Source organism: Psittacula echo (assembly GCF_963264785.1).
Source record: "Psittacula echo genome assembly, chromosome: 4".
Classification (NCBI taxonomy): Eukaryota; Metazoa; Chordata; class Aves; order Psittaciformes; family Psittacidae; genus Psittacula; species Psittacula echo.
Window position 1 is genome coordinate 39,663,465 of NC_137738.1, and position 22,716 is coordinate 39,686,180.

Here is a 22,716-nt window from a genome sequence, read left to right on the forward strand (position 1 = left end):
GCAAGCCCTTTGTGCATGTTTAGCAGCTATGCTAGCCAGCCACCTAAAACTTTCTGGTTTATGTTAATTGATAATTTTTCAATGATGACTGGATGCATATGTATCTAATTGTGATGGTATTGTATCAGTAATATCAAACTTTCATCTGTCTTTTATAGAATAACAATAATTTGGATGCCTGTTGCGCAGTTCTCTCGCAGGAGAGCACTAAGTATCTCTACGGTGAAGGAGACCTAGGTTTTTCTGATGATTCTGGAATTCCTGGACTACGAAATCACATGACATCTCTTAATTTGGATTTGCAGTCACAGAATGTGTATCACCATGGAAGAGAAGGAAGTAGAATGAATGGAAGTAGGACTCTAGCTCACAGCGTTAGTGATGGACACCTTCAAACCAATCAGTCCAACAATGAACTGTTTCATCAGGAACCACAGACAGCACCTGCTCAGGTTCCACAAGGATTTAATGTCTTTGGGATGGCTAATACAGTTAGTACTTCTAATCCAGGACAGCATCTTGGATTTCACCTAGGCAGCAAAGGAGTATCTAACTTGTCTCAACAAACACCCAGATTCAACCCCATTATGGTAACTTTAGCCCCAAATATTCAGCCTGGTCGCAATACCCCTACGTCTTTGCACATACATGGTGTACCTCCTCCTGTACTTAACAGTCCACAGGGAAATTCTATCTATATTAGGCCTTACATCACAGCTCCTAGTGGTACCACTCGACAGACACAGCAGCAGCCAGGCTGGGCATCTCAGTTTAATCCCATGCACCCTCAGCAAGTCTACCAGCCTTCACAGCCAAGTCCCTGGACTACTCTTCCTACATCCAGTACTACGCCACATACCTCATCGCAACACTCAACGCAGGCAAATCAGCAAGGCCACCAGACTTCTCATGTCTATATGCCTATCAGTTCTCCTACTACTCCACAAGCACCTATGATTCACTCATCTGGTAGCTCACAATCCTCTGCTCATAGCCAATACAACATTCAGAATATATCCACAGGACCTCGCAAAAACCAAATTGAAATCAAACTTGAACCACCACAAAGAAACAGTTCTTCTAAGTTGCGTTCAACTGGCCCTCGCACCTCCACTACTCCCTCTTCCCTCAACAGCCAGACGTTAAGTAGAAGTCAACCCACTGTTTACATATCGGCCAGTCCTCCAAATACTGATGAAGTGATCACACGCAGTCAGCCTAAGGTCTACATTTCAGCAAATGCCACAACAGGAGATGATCAAGTTGTGCGGAACCAGCCCACGCTTTTCATATCAACAAATCCTGGAGTATCTGCTGCTTCTAGGAATATGTCTGGTCAAGTAAGCATGGGTCCTGCATTTATTCATCATCATCCACCCAAGAGTCGAGCAGTGGGCAACAGCACCGCTGCAACCTCTCCTCGAGTGGTGGTTACGCAGCCTAACACAAAATATACTTTTAAAATTACAGTTTCTCCAAATAAGCCCCCTGCAGTTTCCCCAGGGGTTGTGTCCCCAACCTTTGAACCTACAAACCTTCTAAACCTTCCTGATCACTATGTTGAACCAGAGGGTATCCAGCATCTTGCTGACCCTGTTTTAGCACATGTGGATAGGATCAGTGATGCACGGAAATTGAGTATGGGATCTGATGATGCTGCCTACACGCAAGGTAATATTCTTAATATAAATAGTAGAGATTTCAACCAGGTAGTCAATTCAGTATGTAGATTACGGAACAGGAAACAGTTGATAACCTTTGTGAATGTTAATATAGTATCTTCAACTAGCAAAATAAAAAAGCTTTATAATCATAGATTTCTTTTTATGGTAAAGACATGTAACTGAATACTTGGAGATAATTCTTCTGTTTGTCTTAAGTAGATACGTTATCTGTATAATGAAGTAGAGTCATAGTGTTTTATGTGTTCTGAAAGAAACATCTAAACTTGTTCAATTTGTCCTAACAATTTAAAGTTACCAGCCTACTGGCAGATTTTTGAATCGTTTGAGATACTGTTTCCATTGGAAAATGTTCCCATTTTTTTCTTTTTTCCAAGTGTTACTGAAGAAGCAAGAAAAGCAGACTTCAGAAGAAATTAGTGGGATGAAGTGTTGGCTTCCATGTTTCCTAATGTGTGCCCGACAATAAAATGCTTTAAGTCTTGATACTTACTTCTGTTATGTTTTAAAATGTGAGAAGGAACACCATGCCAGAGAAAGCTATTTTAAAGAATCAGTGGTGATGAGGAGGGTAAAACATAGAATACACGATACAGCAGCTCAACTTGTTAATCTTTTTCTTCTGTTTCATGGTTTTTGCATGCTCTTATTACCAACTTGGTGGTTTATTAACCCTCCTGTTTAAAGATGTTTTTGTATAAAGATGTTGAATGAGCCTTTGAATATTTAAGCAGTATTCACAATAGGTTGTCAAAATAATTTCTCTTTGACCTTATTGGTTTTCTTTGGATATGGCAAACAGTTCAGCATTAAAAAAACTGGCTTATTCTATGACCGCTCTAAACATTCTTCAGATAAATTTAGCCATTTTATTTTTTTAGAATTATAGTGGTCAGGACACTAAAACCTGGTGTGCATCTGGAGTACTATAGCAATGAAGTAAATCAAAAACTGATTATAGTTTGTCTACTACTTCTGGATATTATGTTTTGGTGAGAAAGTAATCCTTCCTAACTCAAGTGTCTACACCTTAGCTGTCAAAACCAAAAAGCTAATCATTCTAGACTTGGCTTTCACAATCAGTGAAGAGTTCAAGAACACCAGAAAATGGTTCATCTGTAGAAAAGCAAAACAAATTGCCCTCCAGGAGTGGTATTCCCTTTTCTCACGCAGACGGGAGGCTTGACTGGCTGTTTAGTCCTAGAAGACTGTTAGGGACCCAGAAATTAAGCAGTTGAAATCTTTTCCTTAGGCTCTATCTAAACACTCTTCTAGATCATGAATTTGCATCATGCATTCTGCATTTTAGATATTTGTTGGGGAAGGGTGTCCCTTTCTCCTGTTCGGTCGTTCTGATGGGACTGACTTCTACCAGGTCTATTTCATCTCTTGTACTCTCACTGTGCATGCAGTCATATGTTGAATAGTGAGGCCATTATTTTCATGGTGCTCATTCTGTGTATAACTTTCCATCTTTGTAATGGGCAGGTATCCTATTAAGAAAATACGTAACTGTGTAATAAAATCTTCAGGTTGATGTTTTCATACTAGGGAGCTTCAGTCCCTCAGTTCAATCCTGCTTGGCTTTTGACTGTCTGTCATATTCTCTTTGTCTTGGGGAGGGGATGGCATGCATAGTTCGTCATTGGTACCACCCATAGATATGTATGTGAATGTACATGTACTGAACACTTCTTGCCACTGTTTTTAATGTAAAAATGTTAATTGGTAAACTAGTTTAGTAACTACATATTTTGCACAGTTCTTGCTTTGGTTTCTTGGAGCTTTTTAAAATTTTCAGAAAGAAAAAAAGCCACAGGAAACAAGTTTCTTAAAATCCTAACCAGTCCTTGTAGATGTCTTAAAAAAAAAAAATAAATTACTTGAGTGAGGTACAGCTGTGCTCCATCCTCCAATTACTTCATGTGATCTAAGAATAAAATACAGAATTATATTTGTCTCTGTATCAGGCCTCACTTTTAAGTAATGTTCTCTTTAAAAAATGAAATTTAAAGAGTACTGGAAAGGGAGAACAAAACCAAAATCAGTTTGAACTTTTGAAATCGCGTATTAAATGACTGAATTTGTGTAGCTTTAAATACAGGTTTTGAAAATGTGCACAAACTTAAGTGTGTCCTGAATCTACTGCCACAGAACAATTGCAATGCCAGAATTCCCCTTTCCTCCAGATTTGGCAAACTAAGAAATTTCAGACATTGATAGGCCTGTAGAATAGGGTGAAATCATTGTGTTCCTAGATTAGTTTTTTTTTTTTCCCTTAGAAACACAATAACGAAAGACATGCTTAAGTAGTAGTTGTTTAAAATTCAGATTCACAGAGGCTTCAAGAAAACAATTATGCATACATTTTCAAACTTGCAAGTATGTTTAGTACCTGATTGAGTAGGTATCCAGGAAGAAGTGAACTTTTGTCCTCCAGACTTTCATGCTTCCTGTCATTACCATGATTTACAGCCTTTTTGTGGAAAATGTGCGCTTTGAACCTCAAAGGAACCAGTGGCATCTGCCAGAGCACTGAATCATGCAGTTCTTGCCAACCTGCTGAATGTGGACAGAAGCTGAAAAAATTGAATGTGCATAATACCCTGTTTGCACATAATTAAAAAGCTGAATATGAAATATGTTCTGGTTGCAGTACAATAATGACAAGTTGAGAAGGCAATTTTGTACTTCTTTTCTAGGATGATTACAGGAAATACCTTCTTTTTAAGGATGCCCAAATAAACAGGTACAAGCCTGAGACTTTCTGGCTCATATTCCAGGGTTGGCCTATGTAGAGGAACCTTGATGTGCCTATGCTGCCCACATAGGTCGAATCCCCTTCCTGCAAGAAGCACAGGATTATCAAAAAGACCGTTAAATGTGTCCTCATGGTCAGTCTAAACTAGATCTAGTAGCTGAATAGTATTAGATTCACAGATCAGTGCAGTTTCTTCTTAATGTTTTTGGTTGCTCTGATCAACACTAGAGGGAGCTGAATACTTAAATTGCTGGTTTCCATTAATACCACAGTGGGATATGGGGAGATTTTGTCTTCCCCACCCCATTTTTTCCTACAGCTGCCAAAATGGTATTTAGGCAAAATTACTAAATTGTATGTGAAAGCCACCACTTAAACCAATGTCTTGCCAGTCACTTATCCAAGTTATTTTTAATAGAAGTGTTGCATAGCAGTATCAAGGGATTCTTCTTTAATCATAATAATAATTTTGTAATGAGTGTGTTTAAAATCTTTTGGGATTTGAAATTATAAAATGGTAGTCACATGGCTACTAGGAGAATAAATTAGATCGTGCCTGGAAAGTGATGTGAAAATGGAGAGCATGTGGTAGTGCTGTTGGGCATCCATCAGTGCCTTCCGCTCCATACACAGTTCCATAATGACAGCTTAATTAATAAATCACAAAAAGGGGGAATTGTGGGGGTTTTCCCCTTTACAAAAATAGGTTTAAAAAATCCGTGGGGAGTGTCTTGCTCATTAGTCTGCTCTTGAGTCCATGCCATATGTCCTAGAGATACTCTGGTATCAGCCTTCCTCGCTTACTACCTCCAGCGTAGTTGTTGCTCACCAGCATCCGTAGTTGGATGGGTCTGAAGAGCTCTGAGTCTGGTCAGTAGAGCACAGCTGTGCTGGTGCAGGTCAGATACCAATGACCTGGCCTTTGAACAGTTGCCTCAGCAGTAATACCAAGGCAGTGGAAATAGAAAAGACTATCTAAAAGTAGAAATGAAGTGTAGGAAAAAAAAAAGAGCTTGTACTCTCCTTACAAGAGTAGATGTAAAGTAGTCTTTGATTTCCTTTCTTTATAGTTGCAGCTACATTTGTAACTTCTGGAGTTCATAAATGGGAAAAAGTTCCTCCAGTTGTTCGAATTCCTAAAAAGCTTTTCAAGAGGAGAGGTTGTCTTTTTAAACTACTGACCTGATGATTCCAAGTCTTCAACAAAAATCTTTGTCTTGGGATTTCAGTTACTAAATTTTTATATTACATATGAGCACAGCTGCAACTTTAACTATAGTGTGACTGTGTGGCTACCACAAACAAAGGTTTATGCAGATAAAATTAAACAAAACTAAGCAGAAGATTAAGCAGCTTTGTTGTTTGTCAAAAGTATCTTTTGAACACGTGACTCAAAAGCCTGGGCTGAATCTCTGTAAGGCCTTGCAGTTCTGTAACACTGTACAAAAATAGTTTGGCATGGTTCCTCCTTTTGAAGAACCTCTGGAAGACAAAAATATGATGTGTGAATGAATGAACAGGCAACAAATGCAACAGAGGGCAGTTCTGCTTGCCAAAGATGTGGAAAGTTGCATCTTTTTGACGTGCTTTTTTTTTTCTTTTTGTTTTTTACTCGGCTGCTACTGAGGAAACTTAACCAACCAAACTTGAGTGCTTCTCATATTTTGGTACCTGAAAGAAACCATGCTGAAGTAAATATTACGTTCCAGCCAGAGTCTGCTTAAATACTTAATGAGGCAAATTCAGTCTCTCTAAAATACCTTGTTATTGCTGCTACATTATAATTTCCATAGTGCTATGAAAGTATCCATGGTCTGTGAAGCTGATCCCAGTTTATATGAATTAATAGCTGAATGGATTAATTAATAGCTGTGCAGAAGTTGAAATCATTGTTGCATTTATTTAATGAAATACATTTTCATTTTTATAGGTGATTATTCCTTTGAGCAGTGTTACCTGCTTACTTGATGATATTTAATAGTACACCTACCTTTAATGAAATTAACTCCTTAGTTTGTATAAAATCGATTTCATCTCCTGATACTTACGTTCTTTATACCTTTAAAAAACCTGTGGTTTAAATGATAACTTCACCATTTCTAAATTAGGTCTCCTCATGCCATTTTCTTTACAAATAGTAAGCAGTGTTAGAAATTAGAAGGTGAACTAGTGGGTTTGTGCCATAGTTCAGGAATAAAATGGCATACAGTCTAGCCTCTGTGATAACTGTAACTGATGTTTGCCAGTGGTATTGCCTGTAGTACTTTCTGGTTTAGTTTCATATAGGATCTCCTGCTATGACAAGAACAATTTGTTATATTCAAATCCAAATAGCAATAAAAATCAAAACTTTGATGCGTATCTAGCATATGTAGTGTTCTTTGTATTGCGGCCATCTCTCTGAAATCCTCTTCATGCTACCTGTTTTACAGTGTTTGGGTGAATATAATGTAGGGGAACATTTGTTGCTGTTTTCTGGTCATCATTCTTGTAGGTTGCTTTGGTTCTTGGAAGAGACTTTTACAGATTACAGCTGAATTTTGCATGGTCATCTGTTATGTTGTATGACTTTCTCATTGTATTTGCTTTTTGTCTGTAATTGATTTGTGCTGTTTTCAGAAATACAACACTTTGTGTCTTATGGCAGAAATTTGCTTGTGAGGAGAATGGAAAAGCAATCTCTAACAAATTTTTGTCTGTATTTTCCCAAAAGAATACTAACTTTCATCTTTAGCTGATGTTGCCATGTGAAGAATAATAAAGTAGGTAAAATGGGACTTTATGTATTACAGCTTTACTGGTACACCAGAAGGCCAGGATGGAGCGACTTCAGCGAGAACTTGAGATTCAAAAGAAAAAGTTGGATAAACTAAAATCAGAGGTCAATGAAATGGAGAATAATCTAACACGAAGGCGCCTGAAAAGATCGAATTCTGTATCCCAGATTCCATCAGTAAGTTGAAGCGTCTGTAGGCTATAAACGTAAACCACAAGTGTGGTCTGTCACGTTAAATTAAAGGAACAGTTGCTCACATATTGACAATATACTAGTGACAAGTAATACAGCTAGAATTAAACCAGTAAACAGTGTAGTTTAAAGACTAAACATGCATTATTGAACCACAGCCTTTCAGTTCACTAGTTCCTTTTTGAAGTGTTGCTTTTAAAGACAGTCACAAAAGGTTTGACCTGGTAGTCCTTCCTTATGTTTCGGACTACAAATTAATACTCATACTGCTTTCTATGCAAAGTACTTTTTGGTGTTCATGCATATACCAGTCTCAGGGAAACTGATTAATGCACCAGTTTTCAGTGTCAGATGAGCCATTGACCTGGTGAACTGTTGACTCTGTCCTGGCCACAATCTGGAGTCAGTCAGTCAGCTCTGAAATCTGATGAGAGAATTCAGTGGGTCTGAAAGCTTTGTGTAAGATTATGCTTGGCTTAAAAGAAAGGTCATTATAAAGGAAGATTCTTTTATCTTTGCTTCTGAAATAACTGGATGCTGTCTGCTTACGTGTGAATGATGACTGATAATGAAATGGAAAAATTTAACAGGCAGATTTTTTTTTTTTCAGCTGGAAGAAATGCAACAGTTACGAAGTTGTAACAGACAGCTGCAGATAGACATAGATTGCCTAACCAAAGAGATTGATCTTTTTCAAGCAAGAGGTACAGTATGTCTTAGTACATCAACAACTGTAAATACTGATTTTTTTTTTTTCCTTCATTCACTGTCTGCATGTAGAAAAGTCTCTGTTATAAATACACACTATATATAAAGATACACACTATTTGCAAAATCATCACATTAGTTTGAGTGAAACCATGGAAGTAATGGTCTAAGCCTGGGTTTGTTTGGGGTTTTTTTTTGTTGTCGTTGGCTTTATGATTTTCCTAATCCCACAGTCATTCCTATCTCCTACGTAACTCAGAAGAAACTTGTGATGCTGTTTATTTCATAAACCCTGGGGTGGGAAATCTGATTATTTGAGTATCAAAGAAGAGGGAGAAGCTGTTTTCTAAATGATACAGCTATACCTATGTGTCTATCTCTTCTTTCACTTTTTCTGTATTGTATTCAGCCTCTCAAGTTAGCAAATATAAAGTACAGTTGTAACTTCCAGTGTGCTCTCCTCCTATTCTTGTCTACAGGGGCACAGTCTATTGGTCATGTGAGTGAAATTATGAGACAGCTGAGCCAATTCAAGAGCTGCCAGCAAGAGGTCCCCTTCTCTGCCTGTTTCCCTCTCTTGCCACTTACTGTGGCTGTGGCTCTGTGTTAGCTTTTTAGACCCATTGCAGAGCTGATTCTGCTCCCTAGCCAAGCAGAAAATAAGAGCTTGCTACAGCTGATGTGAGGGAGAGGCAAGGGAAAGGACTAATGCTTTCCACTTTCAGCAGCAGCAGCAGCAGGCTGTTAGATCGCTATGAAGTTCTCTTTCAGACAGTGTACCTGCAGATAAGGAGAAAGTAGACAGCTGTACTGGATGTAAAAACTTGACCTTAAATAAAATATTCAAATTGCATGCGATTTTTGTCTGTCTCTTACAGTAAATTGGAATTAGGAGTTCCTCTAGGTATTAAATCTAAGCATATATAATATGCTGTGTAGTAGATAGCACATCTCTTTCAGTAAGTTACAATTTAGAAAGTGTCTCGGGTAAAATTTACTAATAAAATGCTGTTAAATATTTGAATGGCAGAAAAAATATATTTAAGGGGTTTGTGCTACTGGATTCCATTTCTGACTTCTCTGTTGAATATTTTGGGCAATAAGTTTCTTCAAGTGTATTTTTGACATCGCTAATATCTCACTCGGGTCTGTATTGACACACTGATTTAAAAGGTAATAAGTGAGTAATAGTACTATTTCAGAATTGGTGCCAAAAAAAACCTGATATGCTTTCCTACCCAAGCTTATTTTTAAGACTGCTGTACTTTTTTTATTTTTAGGACCACATTTTAATCCCAGTGCTATTCATAATTTTTACGATAATATTGGATTTCTTGGTCCGGTTCCTCCAAAACCCAAAGGTACTGTACTGGTAAAATTTGGATTTAATACTGATATCCAGTTTGCATCTAATACCAAGTTGCAGTTTATGAATCTAGTTTAAATGTTGATTATGAAATAGATTACTTTAAAATCATATGAACCTTGTGTTTTACCTGTATTGGCAGTAAATAGCTTCTGTTTGCTGCTTTCCTCTCTATTCATGTATTCAGGAAAGAAATATGTTAAATGGGATACGTTTAAAGATGGATAATATGTTGGGGGGTATTTTAAGTAAATGGAAGCATACATTTTATTTTTTCTTTAAAATGAGAGCACGAGATACATTGCTTAGGAATGAGTGAAACTCACTTAGATAACTTCATAATTTTCTTTGGGGAAAAGTAGATTTATTTACATGTTCCAATAACCCAGTTTGCTGACCCTGACTTCCTGGCTACTGTACAGTTTGTTTTAACAATTTACATAAAAGCCTTTTCTGAGTATTGTTAAATACAGTTTTACATAGTTGACAATGAAAGGAATGCTGCCCAATAGAGCAGTCAGTATTGCTGAAATTATCAGTCTGTCTTGAACACTATTTTGCACTTTATTTTCTTGCCCTAATGGGATGTTAGATAAAATACAGTAATTACCTTGTGTGTTACCTAAAGCAGAGAATGAAATTAACTTGTTTGCAACAGCATCATACCATGTCCTATAAGCAGACCACCAAATGAAATAGATAATCCACTCGTTTCTGTCTAGTCTTTCTGTCCAGGAAGTTCTTTACATAAGATATATGTGTGATTGGTCCTTGTAGTGTGCAAGTAACAGTTGTTACAGAATCGCATTTTATGTATTTCTAGCCATTCTGTATTTCAGTACGGTCTAGATAAATTGTACTTTTTTTGTCCTTCAGACTGTTTACAGCTCCTCCAAACTGGTGCTCTTCTTCATGCTTTATAAGGTTTTTACCTTCCATTATCTAAGTTAATATTATATTAACTGAAAATACTGAGTAAAGTTACATCCACCCGCAGTACTTTTAGACAAACTTTACAGCAGAACCATGAAGAATTTACCATAAGTTTTGTCAATTACAAAGTTCCCTTAGCATTAAATAAAACCTAACCTATCAAAGAAGAAAATTAAAATTAATTTTCTCTGGCTAGCTAATATTTGCCTTGACTAATCTTCTAAGAACTCACAAATTTAGATGTTTAACTATTTGGTACAACCTACCTTGAAAATGCAAAGTTAACCCTGACTGGTTTATTAACCTCTGAAGTAACTCTAATTCTTTCTTTCTTAAAAAGCATCACTCTACTGTATCTTAGTCTTTTGTTAATTTTAACTGAATTTTCAGTTCATTAACGTTTCAGTTTGTTGTGGTTTAAGCCCAGGCCGTAAATCAGAACCACGAAGTCCACTTCCCCCCCCTACTTTTCTTCCCTCCGCTTCTGGAGGGACGGGGAGGAGAATCAAAAGAATGCGACTCCCACGGGTTGAGATAAGAACAGTTTAATAACTAAGGTATAACACAAATCACTACTGCTACCACTAATAGTAATAATGATAAAGGAAATAACAAGCAAGAGAATACAACCGCTCACCGACCGGTACCTCACCCCCACCCTGCCATGATCCAGCCCTTCCGGGGACTCTCAGTTCTACCTCCTGGGCATGACGTGCTGTGGTATGGAATACCTCTTTGGCTAGTTTGGGTCAGGTGTCCTGTCCCTGCCTCCTCCTGGCTTCTCCTCCTCCCTGGCAGAGCATGAGACTCTCAAAGTCCTTGGTCAGTCTAAACATCGCTGTTATCAGCCCTGTTCCCAGGCGGAAAGTCAAAAACACAGCACTGCACCAGTAGAAAAAATGACTGCTACTGCTAAACCAGGACACAGTTTAACTACGATATAAGCTGCAACTTAAACCAGACTTAACCACTGTTGACAAAAGAATGAAAAATAATTCTTTTTGCAGTTGTGATCAATACCATTGTACTTCCTGAAACTGTTGCAGTCGTTCTGCAGCAGTTGCAGTTGACTAAGACTTTGTTACAGTTACCTAAACTGAGAACCTTTAACTTGAGAAGTCGATCTTCTTTCTTTCCATCTTCTGTCTTTTCTCTTTTCACTTTCTGTCTTTTCAGATCATGCAAAGAGATGCACTTGTATGCTTGGTGGGATTACTCTATAGCGTATCAGACCTAGGCACTGATTTTCACTTTAGTGTATCTGACTTACTTGTTTGGGGGAAGAGCTGCATATATTCATTTTTGGTTCTAAATGTTAAATGTGTCAAAAGGTTACAAACCACTTCTTGACTTAATGAGTTTTAGACTGCTCCATAGACCTCAGACTACTAAATCTTGTGCATGTTTCCTGTGCTGATTAATTTCTACATTTTATCTCCTTTACATGCAACAGCTTTGAACTGAGACCAAAAGGGAAGAAAGCAGAGGGAAGGGATGGGAAACTTGCTTTTTATAGTTTCACCTTGTGCCTTTTGGCTGACTTACAATCAAGCTGTAGTCAAGGGGGTGGTAAAAAGCTGCCTCTGTCACTTGCAATAACTGTGCTGTTCTCAGAGGAACAAGATAGTTCTCAGTTACTGAAAAGAAAAAAAAAAATCATCTCAAAATTCTTTCCATGCTGTTCTTGGTTAGTAACTGCTTATCTTACCTCTTTCATGTTACAGATCAGAGGTCCATTGTGAAAACACCAAAGACTGTTCCAGACACGGATGAAGATGAGGGAGCTCAGTGGAGTTGTACTGCCTGTACTTTTTTAAATCATCCAGCCTTAAATCGCTGTGAACAGTGTGAAATGCCCAGGCATTTCTGAGCCAACAGGCTCATTACTTTCTGTAAAACCATAGCAAACGTTACAAGGAACTATCCAGTCATTGGGGGGGACAAAAAAAAAGCATTTATGCATAGGATTTTGTAAAATTGAAGGTGTGACGAGATGGTATTTTGCTAATGTTAAATGTCAGCCCACAGAGCTAGTAATACCTCAGTGTTGTGTCACAGGCAGTTGAAATCGATCGGCTGAAAGGTAATCTGCTGGAAGACTCAGTTGCCAGCTGCCTAAACCATGTACAGTATTACCAGTATCCCAGTAACACACTCCATGTTCAGTGCTTGGGTGTTGCCCATTCTCTTCCCCAGTGTCACTGCTGAATTTTGACAGGGGAAAGGAATAGAGTGCTAGTGGTTTTGTTTTCAGAGCTTTCAGTGGAACACTACATGCACAGAGGAGATCTAAAAAGAACAAGGTTTAACTATGTAAACTGTTTGCTGCCATAATAGTGCCTTCGATAAAGGGAAGAACTTCACAAATCAGTGGTACTTTCTGCCTTCCCTGAAAACATCTCTGTGAAGCCAAGTACAATCACATCTAAAGATGGAAAGGAAAAACTGCATGCGTTGTCTGTACAATACACACAGTGAAATACCCCAAAGCTTTTTCCTACTGTACATAGCTCTAGAGCCTGCTTTAAGTGATTTCTTTTCTTCACCTTTATTATTTTCTTGTACTTCTGTATGTATAGTGTAATAGTCTTTTTGTTAACTTTCTTTTTTTTTTCCTTTAAGTGATTAAGCACGATCATGTCCCCTTTTTTAAAGCTTTTACCTGAGAGAAGCAATGCCTTAAAATAAGAGCATTAATAAGAAACTATGCACAAAATAGCTTTCCTCTGCTCATTCTGTACATTGCTCTTGTAAATGCTGATGATCTGTGAAGACCTGCAGATGCAGCGTGGTAAAAATGCAGGAAAAGTTGGAAGAGTTATGCATATAGTTCACTCTGTACACTGAGTTTTACGGTGGGTGACATAAGGTAGCATTTTGTCTGGCATGAGGAAACTTTGTACTAAGAAACTTTCAACCCACCAACAGATCGGCATCCGATTTAAGCTTGCTTCATCTGCTGGGTATCTTGCAGACTCCTGAAGAGAAATTCGCTGGGGAAGTACATACAGTGCCAAAATCAACAGCAGCAGCATCGTACAGCTTTGTTCAAGGACTTTAAATGCTTTCCTGTTTCGGCAGCAGGTTTCTAAACCTGACTTTGTGGTGAAGTCTCATATTTATAGAAAACAAGGATAGCAATATTTAGGACAACTGAAATAAAGGCTGGAAAAGAGAAATCAAACAGACTTGAACACTGAAGCAACCTCAAGCATCTCTTTATTTTGATGATCTATTTTTTTAAAGAAAATATTCACATGATCGGGGATGTATGTAACTGAAATCAAGCAAATGGAATTCCAGTACAGTATGCATGAAAGATGGCACACAAAGAATGATGTAGCAGCACTTAGCGTGAGGCTGGAGGGAGTGCTAATAATGTAGCAAGAGACGAAGTAGACTGTCACCCACTGTAAACATTTGCCAGTGGACACTTTTGTTAGGAGTTTTACAAGTGATCTATGTGAATGCACAGAGGCCTTTGTTTTGAAGGCTTTGCTTTTTTTTTTATGTGGGAAGAAAATGCCAATCCCAGGTAATTAGGCAGTAGACCCGAAGCACTTGCATTCAATGCATTTTGTTTATAAAATGAGGCCTTGTTTTTCAGCTTCATCTGCAGTTCTATGTGAAGATTGACAAATCAGTTTTTACCTGTTTATTAATAAAACCTAATTTGGATATCTTGAGTTGATGGTTTTGTGATTTAGCTGGGTAAACTGCCTTTGTAACAGATAAGTTATTTATAAAAATTAAAAAAAAAAAATTATATTCTAATGTTTGGGTTTGTGATTTGTTTGCCTTTCCCATGCTGTGGAGCAACACAATACTCAATGGAACAATAAGATTAGCAGTCTTGAAAGTAGGTTTTTCTTATTTTCTTATGACCAGAGATTTTATTTAAGCCTTTGTTTTGTTGAATCTTGTCTTTTCTCCCATGCATTATTCTGTTTGATTCTAATTCAGTGACTGTTGTAAGGAATGTGTTCCATAAAGCTGTACTGATAAAAACCATTCACTTATTTATGGAGTAGTAAGCTAGATGTGGGCCCTTTTTACTTCATGCTTTAAGGGTTTACGATTTTTAAAATATTTTTCAAATACGAAATGGGCAACCACTTTGTCTAAGGTATTAGATGATATAGAAGATACTTTGTGTACTGTTAATATAAGTACAGTTTAAGGATTAATGTGGTTAAACTGTATTTTGGTGCTATGTATATTACACTGTTGTAAGATGTGGAGTGTTCCTGGACTTGTCCTTCTCACTTGGTCGTGGTGTAGAGAGACATCTGGTATGTGGAGTTGGGCTTTCCTGAGACCCAGTCATGCCATGTAAAAGCCCTTCAGGAGACATCTATAAACAGATTAACTACATATCCAGCAAGAAACATTCCTTAACACAGGTGAATCAACTGGAGTGCCTTAATCTGCTGTGTGACGAATATTGTTTGGAGCATGGAGGGCAGCTGTATTAAAGAAACAAATCAAAAACTCCAGTCAGCTGTCGGGTGGAAAAAACATGTTTGGGGAAATAGGTAAAATGGAATTCTGTTCATCCTATCAAATATGTAATTGATCTTTTCCTTGCATTTGTTTGAGTGTTTATTTTTTGAAAGGAGGGAAAAAAAACCAACTTACATCCTAGCTCCAGCTACTTATGCAGAGCCCTTGACACAGCTCTCAAATAAGCAATACTTTTGTGTAAACTAGGTATATTTTAAAGTAGTCATCAGCATATAGTCACTTAGTGATAAAAGGCAAATTCCAGTTTTGATACTTGATGAAATGGAAGAAATAGTTTTCACTGGAAGTATGACTAAAGAATTATCTTCTTTGGACTTACATAAAATATTTTTATTGTCAAACAGCACAAATAACACACTTAGAAAGCATTCTTGTCTCTGAGAATGTCTGTTTATAGCGATCATGCTTTGCCAAGAAAGGTTTAACGAGATGATCCCTGAGGTCCCTTCCAGCCTCATATTCTGTGATTCTGTGATTAGTATGAGAATGTATTAGGCAGTGTTTTCAGTAACTGATCCTGGAACCCTGGAAGAAGAGAAATGACATCTCCACTATTGTCCTTTCCACAGACTTTTACCTTCACCTTACCTTTTGCATTCTTCCTGTTTTTCGAGTCACATAACGTCATTAGCTCTTCCTTCAAGCTGATGTTGGTATATTGGCATGTCACTATTGTATGTTTTTAAAGGGTAGGGTTTTAAGGGTTTAAATTTTGAAGGATGAAATAGATTTCATGGCTGAATTTTATTATTTTTCCTCATAGAAGATAAATATAAAAATTGAAACATTTGCAATAAGGTTAAACTTTTTATTATGAACATCAAAAGTTTATCTTGGATGCCGATTTATGACTTTTCTATATTGTCTTTGGCTCTCTATAATGGGGAGGGGGGAGAGATATTATTTCACTCTAGCAGGAGGGGAGAACTACACTCCTGGGCTTTTAGAGAAGCTTTGATTTATTTTTTGTGAGCGTGTGAAACGCTATAAAATCATCAAGCTTCAGATTTGGGGTAACTTTAGAAATGAAGGCAGTGAAACTGAGCCAGAGAGCTGGTAAGCGGGCTTCTGTGTCACGTCAGCTCAGCTGCATGGAACTGACTCCAGTTCACGTTGGTGGCTTCCTAGATAAACTGGAAAAACATTTGTCTTCTGCAGCCACTGATCAGTAGAGGTATTCTGTTGCCCAGCAGTAGGGTTATGTGTGGCACCCCTGAAATTCAGATTAAATGTGAGATTTGATGTCTTTGGTCTCAAGCTAATGATAGATTGATTTTTAAAACTGCATAGTCAGTATTTGTGCCTGTCTGTGTGTGTTTGTTTTACTTATGTGAAGTTAATCAATTTTATGATCTTGAAATGTCTGCCTTCGGTGTATTTTGTAGGTGCCCAAGGAGAAAAGTACCCTTATCAATACTGTCTTCGGTCAGATTCCTCTACCTTGAATGGCTATGATATGAGGCTGGATACAAATTAAAAGAAGACTTGATTAAAGATGTTGAAGAAGCATTTTAAAACAAAAAAAAAAGTCACCAAGCATTGAAATCTATCGAGTATTTACCCTTTTATTCATATCTTGTAAAAAAAATTAAAATCATTATCCTAAGTTTGAACAGAGAAATAGAAATCAGCTTTAATATTTTGATTCCTTACTCTGCACTCTTCGTACAGGGTAGAATGTTTACAATGCATTCCTTTTTCAAGCCTGACTGCTTGAATAACAATTTTATTGCTAACTTTCAGGAATAGTCTTTAATTTTATGTAGCCCAAAATAGCTTGTGAGGTTCATACTTTGTGTAAGCTACATAAAAATTACTAGAGGGAGAGAGGGAGAACAGGAAGAGTTGGTATGAAATGTTTGAGGGCTTAGAATCATAGAATAGTTAGGGTTGCAAAGGACCTTAAGATCATATAGTTCCAATCCCCCTGCCATGGGCAGGGACACCTCCCACTAAACCATGTCACCCAAGGCTCTGTCCAGTCTGGCCTTCAACACTGCCAGGGATGGCACATTCACAGCTTTATTGGGCAATCCATTCCAGGGCTTAACCCTCTCACAGTAAAGAACTTCCTCCTTATATCTCATCTAAACTTCCCCTGTTTAAGTTTGAACCCGTTACCCCTTGTCCTACCACTACAGTCCCTAATGAAGAGTTCCTCCCCAGCATCCTTATAGGCCAAACTACTATAGGAACACTAAGGAATGTTAATGAACATTTGGAATGATGTGATCACACTAAACTTTGACTTTTTGGTACAGTTCTCTGGGTTTGATCTGTTTTTCTTCAGGCAAATGTCTATCGATGGTATGCTTCCTTTCACAGGATAGCTTCTCACACAGTGGTGCCTTCAGGGGCTGCACTGGTAGAACTCGCAGAAGTGCGTGCTTCTGTCAGACTTTAGACATGTTCATTCCCAGCAGTGTAAGTGGATATAATTACATTTTCATCTAATACATAGATATTTTTAATACATAACTAAAATGTAACAATCTCTGTCCAGTGCAGTGCTGCTGCAGGCATGAGTTTATCTGACTCTTTTTCCCAGTGTTCTATTTTCTTCATTGATTTAAGTTAGAATAGAATCATAGAATGGTTAGGGTTAGAAAGGACCTTAAGATCATCTAGTTGCAATCCAACTTCCAAGTTGCAAGTATCTATGCATAGTTACTGAGAACTTTGAGCCAAAATGATTGATTATCTGCATGGGTTGAAACTGCCTGTTATTTACAAGTTTACTTAAAATAATAAAGCACTATTGTGTGTGAGTGCAGATTTTGAAGTAGCATGTCAGTTTGGGTACTACTCAAATGAGCAATTTGAGGTGCTTGTATAAACCTAATCCTTTTTTTTATGGATGTACCTTGGGTTATGGCTATAAATTCTGTGACTGCATGCAATTTTTCCGTGCCATTTATGGGAGCACAGTGCCAATACAATTTTGATGCAGTTAATTTGGTAACAAATGGAGGGAAATGCATATGAAGTTGGTTTTATGTGGTTTTTGTCTTAGTAGATGTTAGCAGACCACATCCAGCCTGTGGCTGATCAGGTTTGCCTGAATTGTGGTTCCTGTTGTGATTGAGATCCAGGGATAAGATATATGGTGATGGAGACATAGAGGAAATGGACTAAAATACTCTGTCCTTTGTTCTTCACATGCAGAAGCAGGTGGTGTTACTTTTCTAGCACTGCATTGTAGTATGCAGACTAAGGTGCAGCAAATATCAGCTCTCAAAGCTGACAAGACTGTAAATGATAAGAGTGGAACTTGGAAGGTAGCATGCCTGGCTGTGAAGACTGCTGTGCTTGGTCTGTGGTACCTTAGAAGTCTGTTGGTACAAGTAAATGGGTTTGTCACTTTGTGTAGCCAGTTGTTGGGAGGATTTGTTGGTTTTCTGGTGGTTGATGGAGTTGGCTGATATGTTACGTTCCTGGGCATGATGGCCAAATGTGGTCCTATCCTGTGAATTCTTTGCAGACTTGTACAACACAGTGCAGGCTAAGTTCAGAAAAAGAACAGTAAGGTTAGGAAACAGCAGCATCAGAGTATTTAATTTACATGCCATTTGACAAAAAAGGATGGCCAACTTGTCAGGCTGGCGTCAGGGGCAATGGGAGGTGCACCTCAACACAGAACTTACTTTCCATTACATGAGACAGTGGTGGCACCCGTATGTCTCTATCTGCTCACGTGACAGCCATGTCTCTCATTATGTACTGGGGTCTCATGCTTGGCATGTTCAATTACATTCCCAGGAACTGTTCATGAGGTGCTCCTAAGAAAAAGATGGGGGGAGCAAGTAGGCAGGGTGCCTTGTCTGACTGGTAGACAGCTGCTTACCCACCATGGAGTAGAGGCGCCTGTGGGTAAAATGGGTTATTCTGCCTCTGTGATTTCGAAGGTTGGATGCTTATTCATTAAAACAGACACTTAATAGCCTCAGAAGGAAGGCCAATGCATCTGTAATGCTTCTAACCATCATACTATAATAATAAACTCTTAAAAGTAGTGTTTTCTAATTTAGTAAATCCAAAAATGAGTTCAAAACAGGTTAGTGAATAATGATGGCTCTTCTGCGTTCCAGGTGAGATAATGAATGTTTGCTTGGAGTGAAAACTTGATTAAAAAAGTTATCAGCCCAAAAACTTCAAATAAAGAATTAGTTTTATAATGGTGTTACATTTATGTTGATAAAAGATTATGAGCAAAGCAGTGTTTGTTTGTACAGACTATCTCTTACCAGCTGATGAAAAAAAAAAAAAATCATTTATAAACACTGCTCATGGTGACAACTGTGTACTTCATGGCTGTAAATTTTCTGTCAAGGACCCCTTTTAATGATTATTTTTTAATATTTGGTATTTCACGTGTTGTATCCTGGGTAGAGCATAATTGGAGAGATGGATTCAGTTTTTTACAAAATCTTTTCTGTTTCGCTGTTGCTTGGTTTGTGTTAGTCACATTTCCCTAATGACTTGCTTAGTGTCCTACAGCATTGTAATGGAAGCTTAGTGTCATGCAGTCTGGGAGCTGCTGCTTGGAAGAAAGATGCAGAAGATGCTTGGATGCATTGTGCCGCTTCCCAATACTCTCATGGGGTTGGAGCTCACTGGGAGCTGGTGGACAGTAATGGAGGAAATGTGAAATGCTGTAACTTAAGTTTGTCTAAAGGGACCTAGAGAGGACAAGGAAGGCAGCAATTGAAGCAAAAGCAGGTCCAGCACTTCTTTCTGCTGGAAGATTTATGGCAGTGCTTGAGGATTTTTGTGCTTCCTCTTGTGTATAGTGTGTAAAGACATCCTAAAGATAATAGATGTTTTCTCACAGTTACAGCAGCTCTGCTCCAAGCAGTGTGCAGAATGTGAGCCCAGGATTTTGCAATTCCCTGTGCCTTAATTAATCTCTGTCTCTATCTCTGCCTCTCTGTCTTTTTAGCTTTCCTTTTTCCTCTCTCTAATTAGACTTGAACAGCCAACCACTCAAGCCAAATTTCCTATGCTTTGTTGGAGCTATGTGGTAGCTACAGTGAAAATTTGAATTAGAACTGGGATTTTTTTTTTGTTTTCTTTCTCAAGCCTTTTTCTTCCCTCTGTGTTTTGGGGCTAGAAATCAAATATGACCTGCTAAAAGAAAATACCATCTTCTGACAGATACACCTGATGCAATTGCAAAGAGATTGTCATTAAGTGGCTGTTCTGTCTGCAAGAATCACTTTCTGGTAGCCAAAGTCTGTGGATGAAAATTGCTGTCATAGAGAGGATGCTGGATGCTCTCATCAGGCATCCAGCTTGAAGTCTCAATGTGGTTTGATGCTGTGTCACAGACTTGTTTGGTGGTTTAGAGAAAGTTGCCCAGGTCCATGTCTACGTGTTATGTGGCAGCAGTCTGACCTTTCTCATTTTTGCAGTGTTTCTTGTGCAATTCCTCTGCAACTGTGAAAGCATTTGGAGGTGTGTACCTCTTCATGTCTTCTGTCCATGTTATGAACGTTAAGTTTTTGAAGAAGCAGTACTGTATACCACGGGTTCATCCTATGTCAGTGCAACTGAGCTGCAGCTGTACTTATAAATAAATTGAAAAGGCAGACTAACTCTTGGCTTCAGAAAACCCTTCCTAATCCTTGGCACAAATGCTCTGTAAATGAGAAAGAAAATAATGTCATGTTAGTGGTTTTTTTGAGCTGAAAGACATGACAAAAGCTTTCCCTCTTTAATAGCGACTAGTAATGGGGAGGGGGGGGTGTTTCTGCTGAGCTTGGTAATTTTAAATTAGATTGCTTAGGCTTTTTGAACCCCTAAGGAAACCACATGCTGTGCTGCCTGGCCACTGTTCTGCCCCTGCGAGCTTCACTTCTGGCCCTGGGCCTCTGCACTACATGAAACAGAGCAGCCAGCTAGCAAGGGCTGAGGCTGAATTTCCTTTTGTTAATGACCCTACAGGTTTCCTCACCAGGGAGTGCTTTTCTGCTCAGCCCCACAGCCTTGGCCTTCAAGCTCAACTCTCCAAACTCATCAATAGTTCTGCTTTGAGAAACAGAGTTTACCATTTTTCAAGGTAACTGTGATGCGTTCCAGTTCTCAGTGCTTCCTCCAGCTACAGCAGAGTTGGGTGATGGAGATAAATACTAGATTATTCACATGCTTTACAATTGCACCCAGAACATCTGCCAGGCATAGCTGTGCCATGTGATGCTGTGCTAAGAAACCTCCTTCCCACTTGGAGAGCCCAGCCATGTTCAAAGTGGATGTAAGTAACACGCAAAAGTATGTCTTGGTGTGGTTTTGTTGAAAAGTGTATTGCCCATCTCCTGATGCATTGCTTCCTGTTGGTTTTCATTTTCTTTTATTTATTTCTCTTTATTTTTTTATCCTGATCTTTTCCTGGACCCATACCTGCATCCTGGCAGCAGGAATGAGCATATTGATTTTTGATTGCATACAGTGGTTTAGTTCAAGATTTGAATCAGCATTTTAACACTTTATTAGTTCTAGTAGTGCCCCAGAAGGTGCTAGGCTGCCATGTGGTGAATTCAACTCAATATCTTTTAATTTCACATGTGAAATTAATCTCATGAGGCTAAACCAAAACAGATTGGGAATGCTTTGGAGCAGAGATTGCATCACCACCCCCAGCTGGAAGTGTCTTCGTTACTAGTTTACAGGGTTGTACTCCATGATGTTGCCATTCTCTGTGGAGCTATTAATGAGCTGTGAATCCTGTGTTCTGGCATGGCCATGGCGCACCCTCCCCAGGGGCGGCAGTGAATGCTGGGCTCAGCATTGCCCATTGTTCAGTCACAGTTGCCATGTTCTGGCTAGTGTGGAAGGGCTTCTGAGGCCAAAAAGATGTTATCAAGTGTTGAGTAAGTTAATTTTCTTTCTGAATTTTGGTTGTATGACACTAGCTGGGTCTCAGAAAGATGACACTGCTCATTTCACAGTGCAATTGGATTCTGCTGTTACTGCTGTAACCAAATCGGCTTTCTTTTCATTTTCTTCAGAGTAAAAAGTTTAACTTCAGACTTATAAAAGAACCACAAATAAAACACATCAGTGGAGAAGTTGTGGAAAAGGACCTGAATTAGGTGGCATAAACTGGATTGCTCAGAAACTTGTCTGTCATTAGTCATATGTTACTAACTCCTGTGTGATCCAGCCACCACTCATGTTTGACAGACCTTGCTTTCTGCAGTATTCTCCACCCCAAAACGCTGCTGTATTGCATTTAGCTACAAAAGCAGCTTCATACCTGCAGTTCCTGTTGGCTGTTTCTGGATGGTTTTTTATGGGTTGGTTTGAGAGAGTGCCTGCCAGCTGTCAGGACACAGGCACAGCTAGTTCTCTCTGCTTGTCCTCAAGTAGTAATGCAAGCCAGCACACTCACTGACCTTTTCCAAATGTTTTTTCATCAGCCTCCTATATCTGGGTTGATGGAGTTTGCTTTCCCTACCTTTTTAGCCCTTTCCAGCCTGGAGCAGGTAAGCCCACTGCAGCATTGCAAGGGGTTATGCCATGGTATGCGCACGGGGAGCTCCCAAACCGTGTATTTTCTCATTCTCTCTTCGCTTCCCTGCTAGCGTGTTTGATGGTGCCGGGCTTGGTGTAATGAACACGAGCTGCTGAGCCAGCCAGAGCTGGCAATGTTCTGTTGTACTCTTAACCCCATGTAGAGCTGTCTGGTCCCTCGGCCTGGAGGAGAGGAGCCAGTGTTTCCTGCTTTGTTCAGAATCTCATCAAGACCAGCCTGGGGGAACCATTGCTTTCAGCACAG

The 22,716-nt window shown here is 38.8% G+C and overlaps 1 protein-coding gene across 6 annotated transcripts in view; it reads left to right on the forward strand.

Moving 5' to 3' along the window:
* TAB2 (TGF-beta activated kinase 1 (MAP3K7) binding protein 2) overlaps positions 1-14,104 on the forward strand; it is a 64,612-nt gene extending 50,508 nt beyond the window's left edge. For all 6 annotated transcript variants that reach the window (XM_080614659.1, XM_080614660.1, XM_080614664.1 and 3 more), the window contains 5 exons: positions 159-1,671; positions 7,236-7,396; positions 8,022-8,115; positions 9,400-9,480; positions 12,143-14,104. In XM_080614659.1, coding sequence (XP_080470785.1) covers positions 159-1,671; positions 7,236-7,396; positions 8,022-8,115; positions 9,400-9,480; positions 12,143-12,288 — 1,995 coding nt within the window. In that variant the 3' untranslated portion in view covers positions 12,289-14,104. The remainder of the gene's footprint in view (positions 1-158; positions 1,672-7,235; positions 7,397-8,021; positions 8,116-9,399; positions 9,481-12,142) is intronic.
* The last annotated feature ends 8,612 nt before the right edge of the window (positions 14,105-22,716 follow it).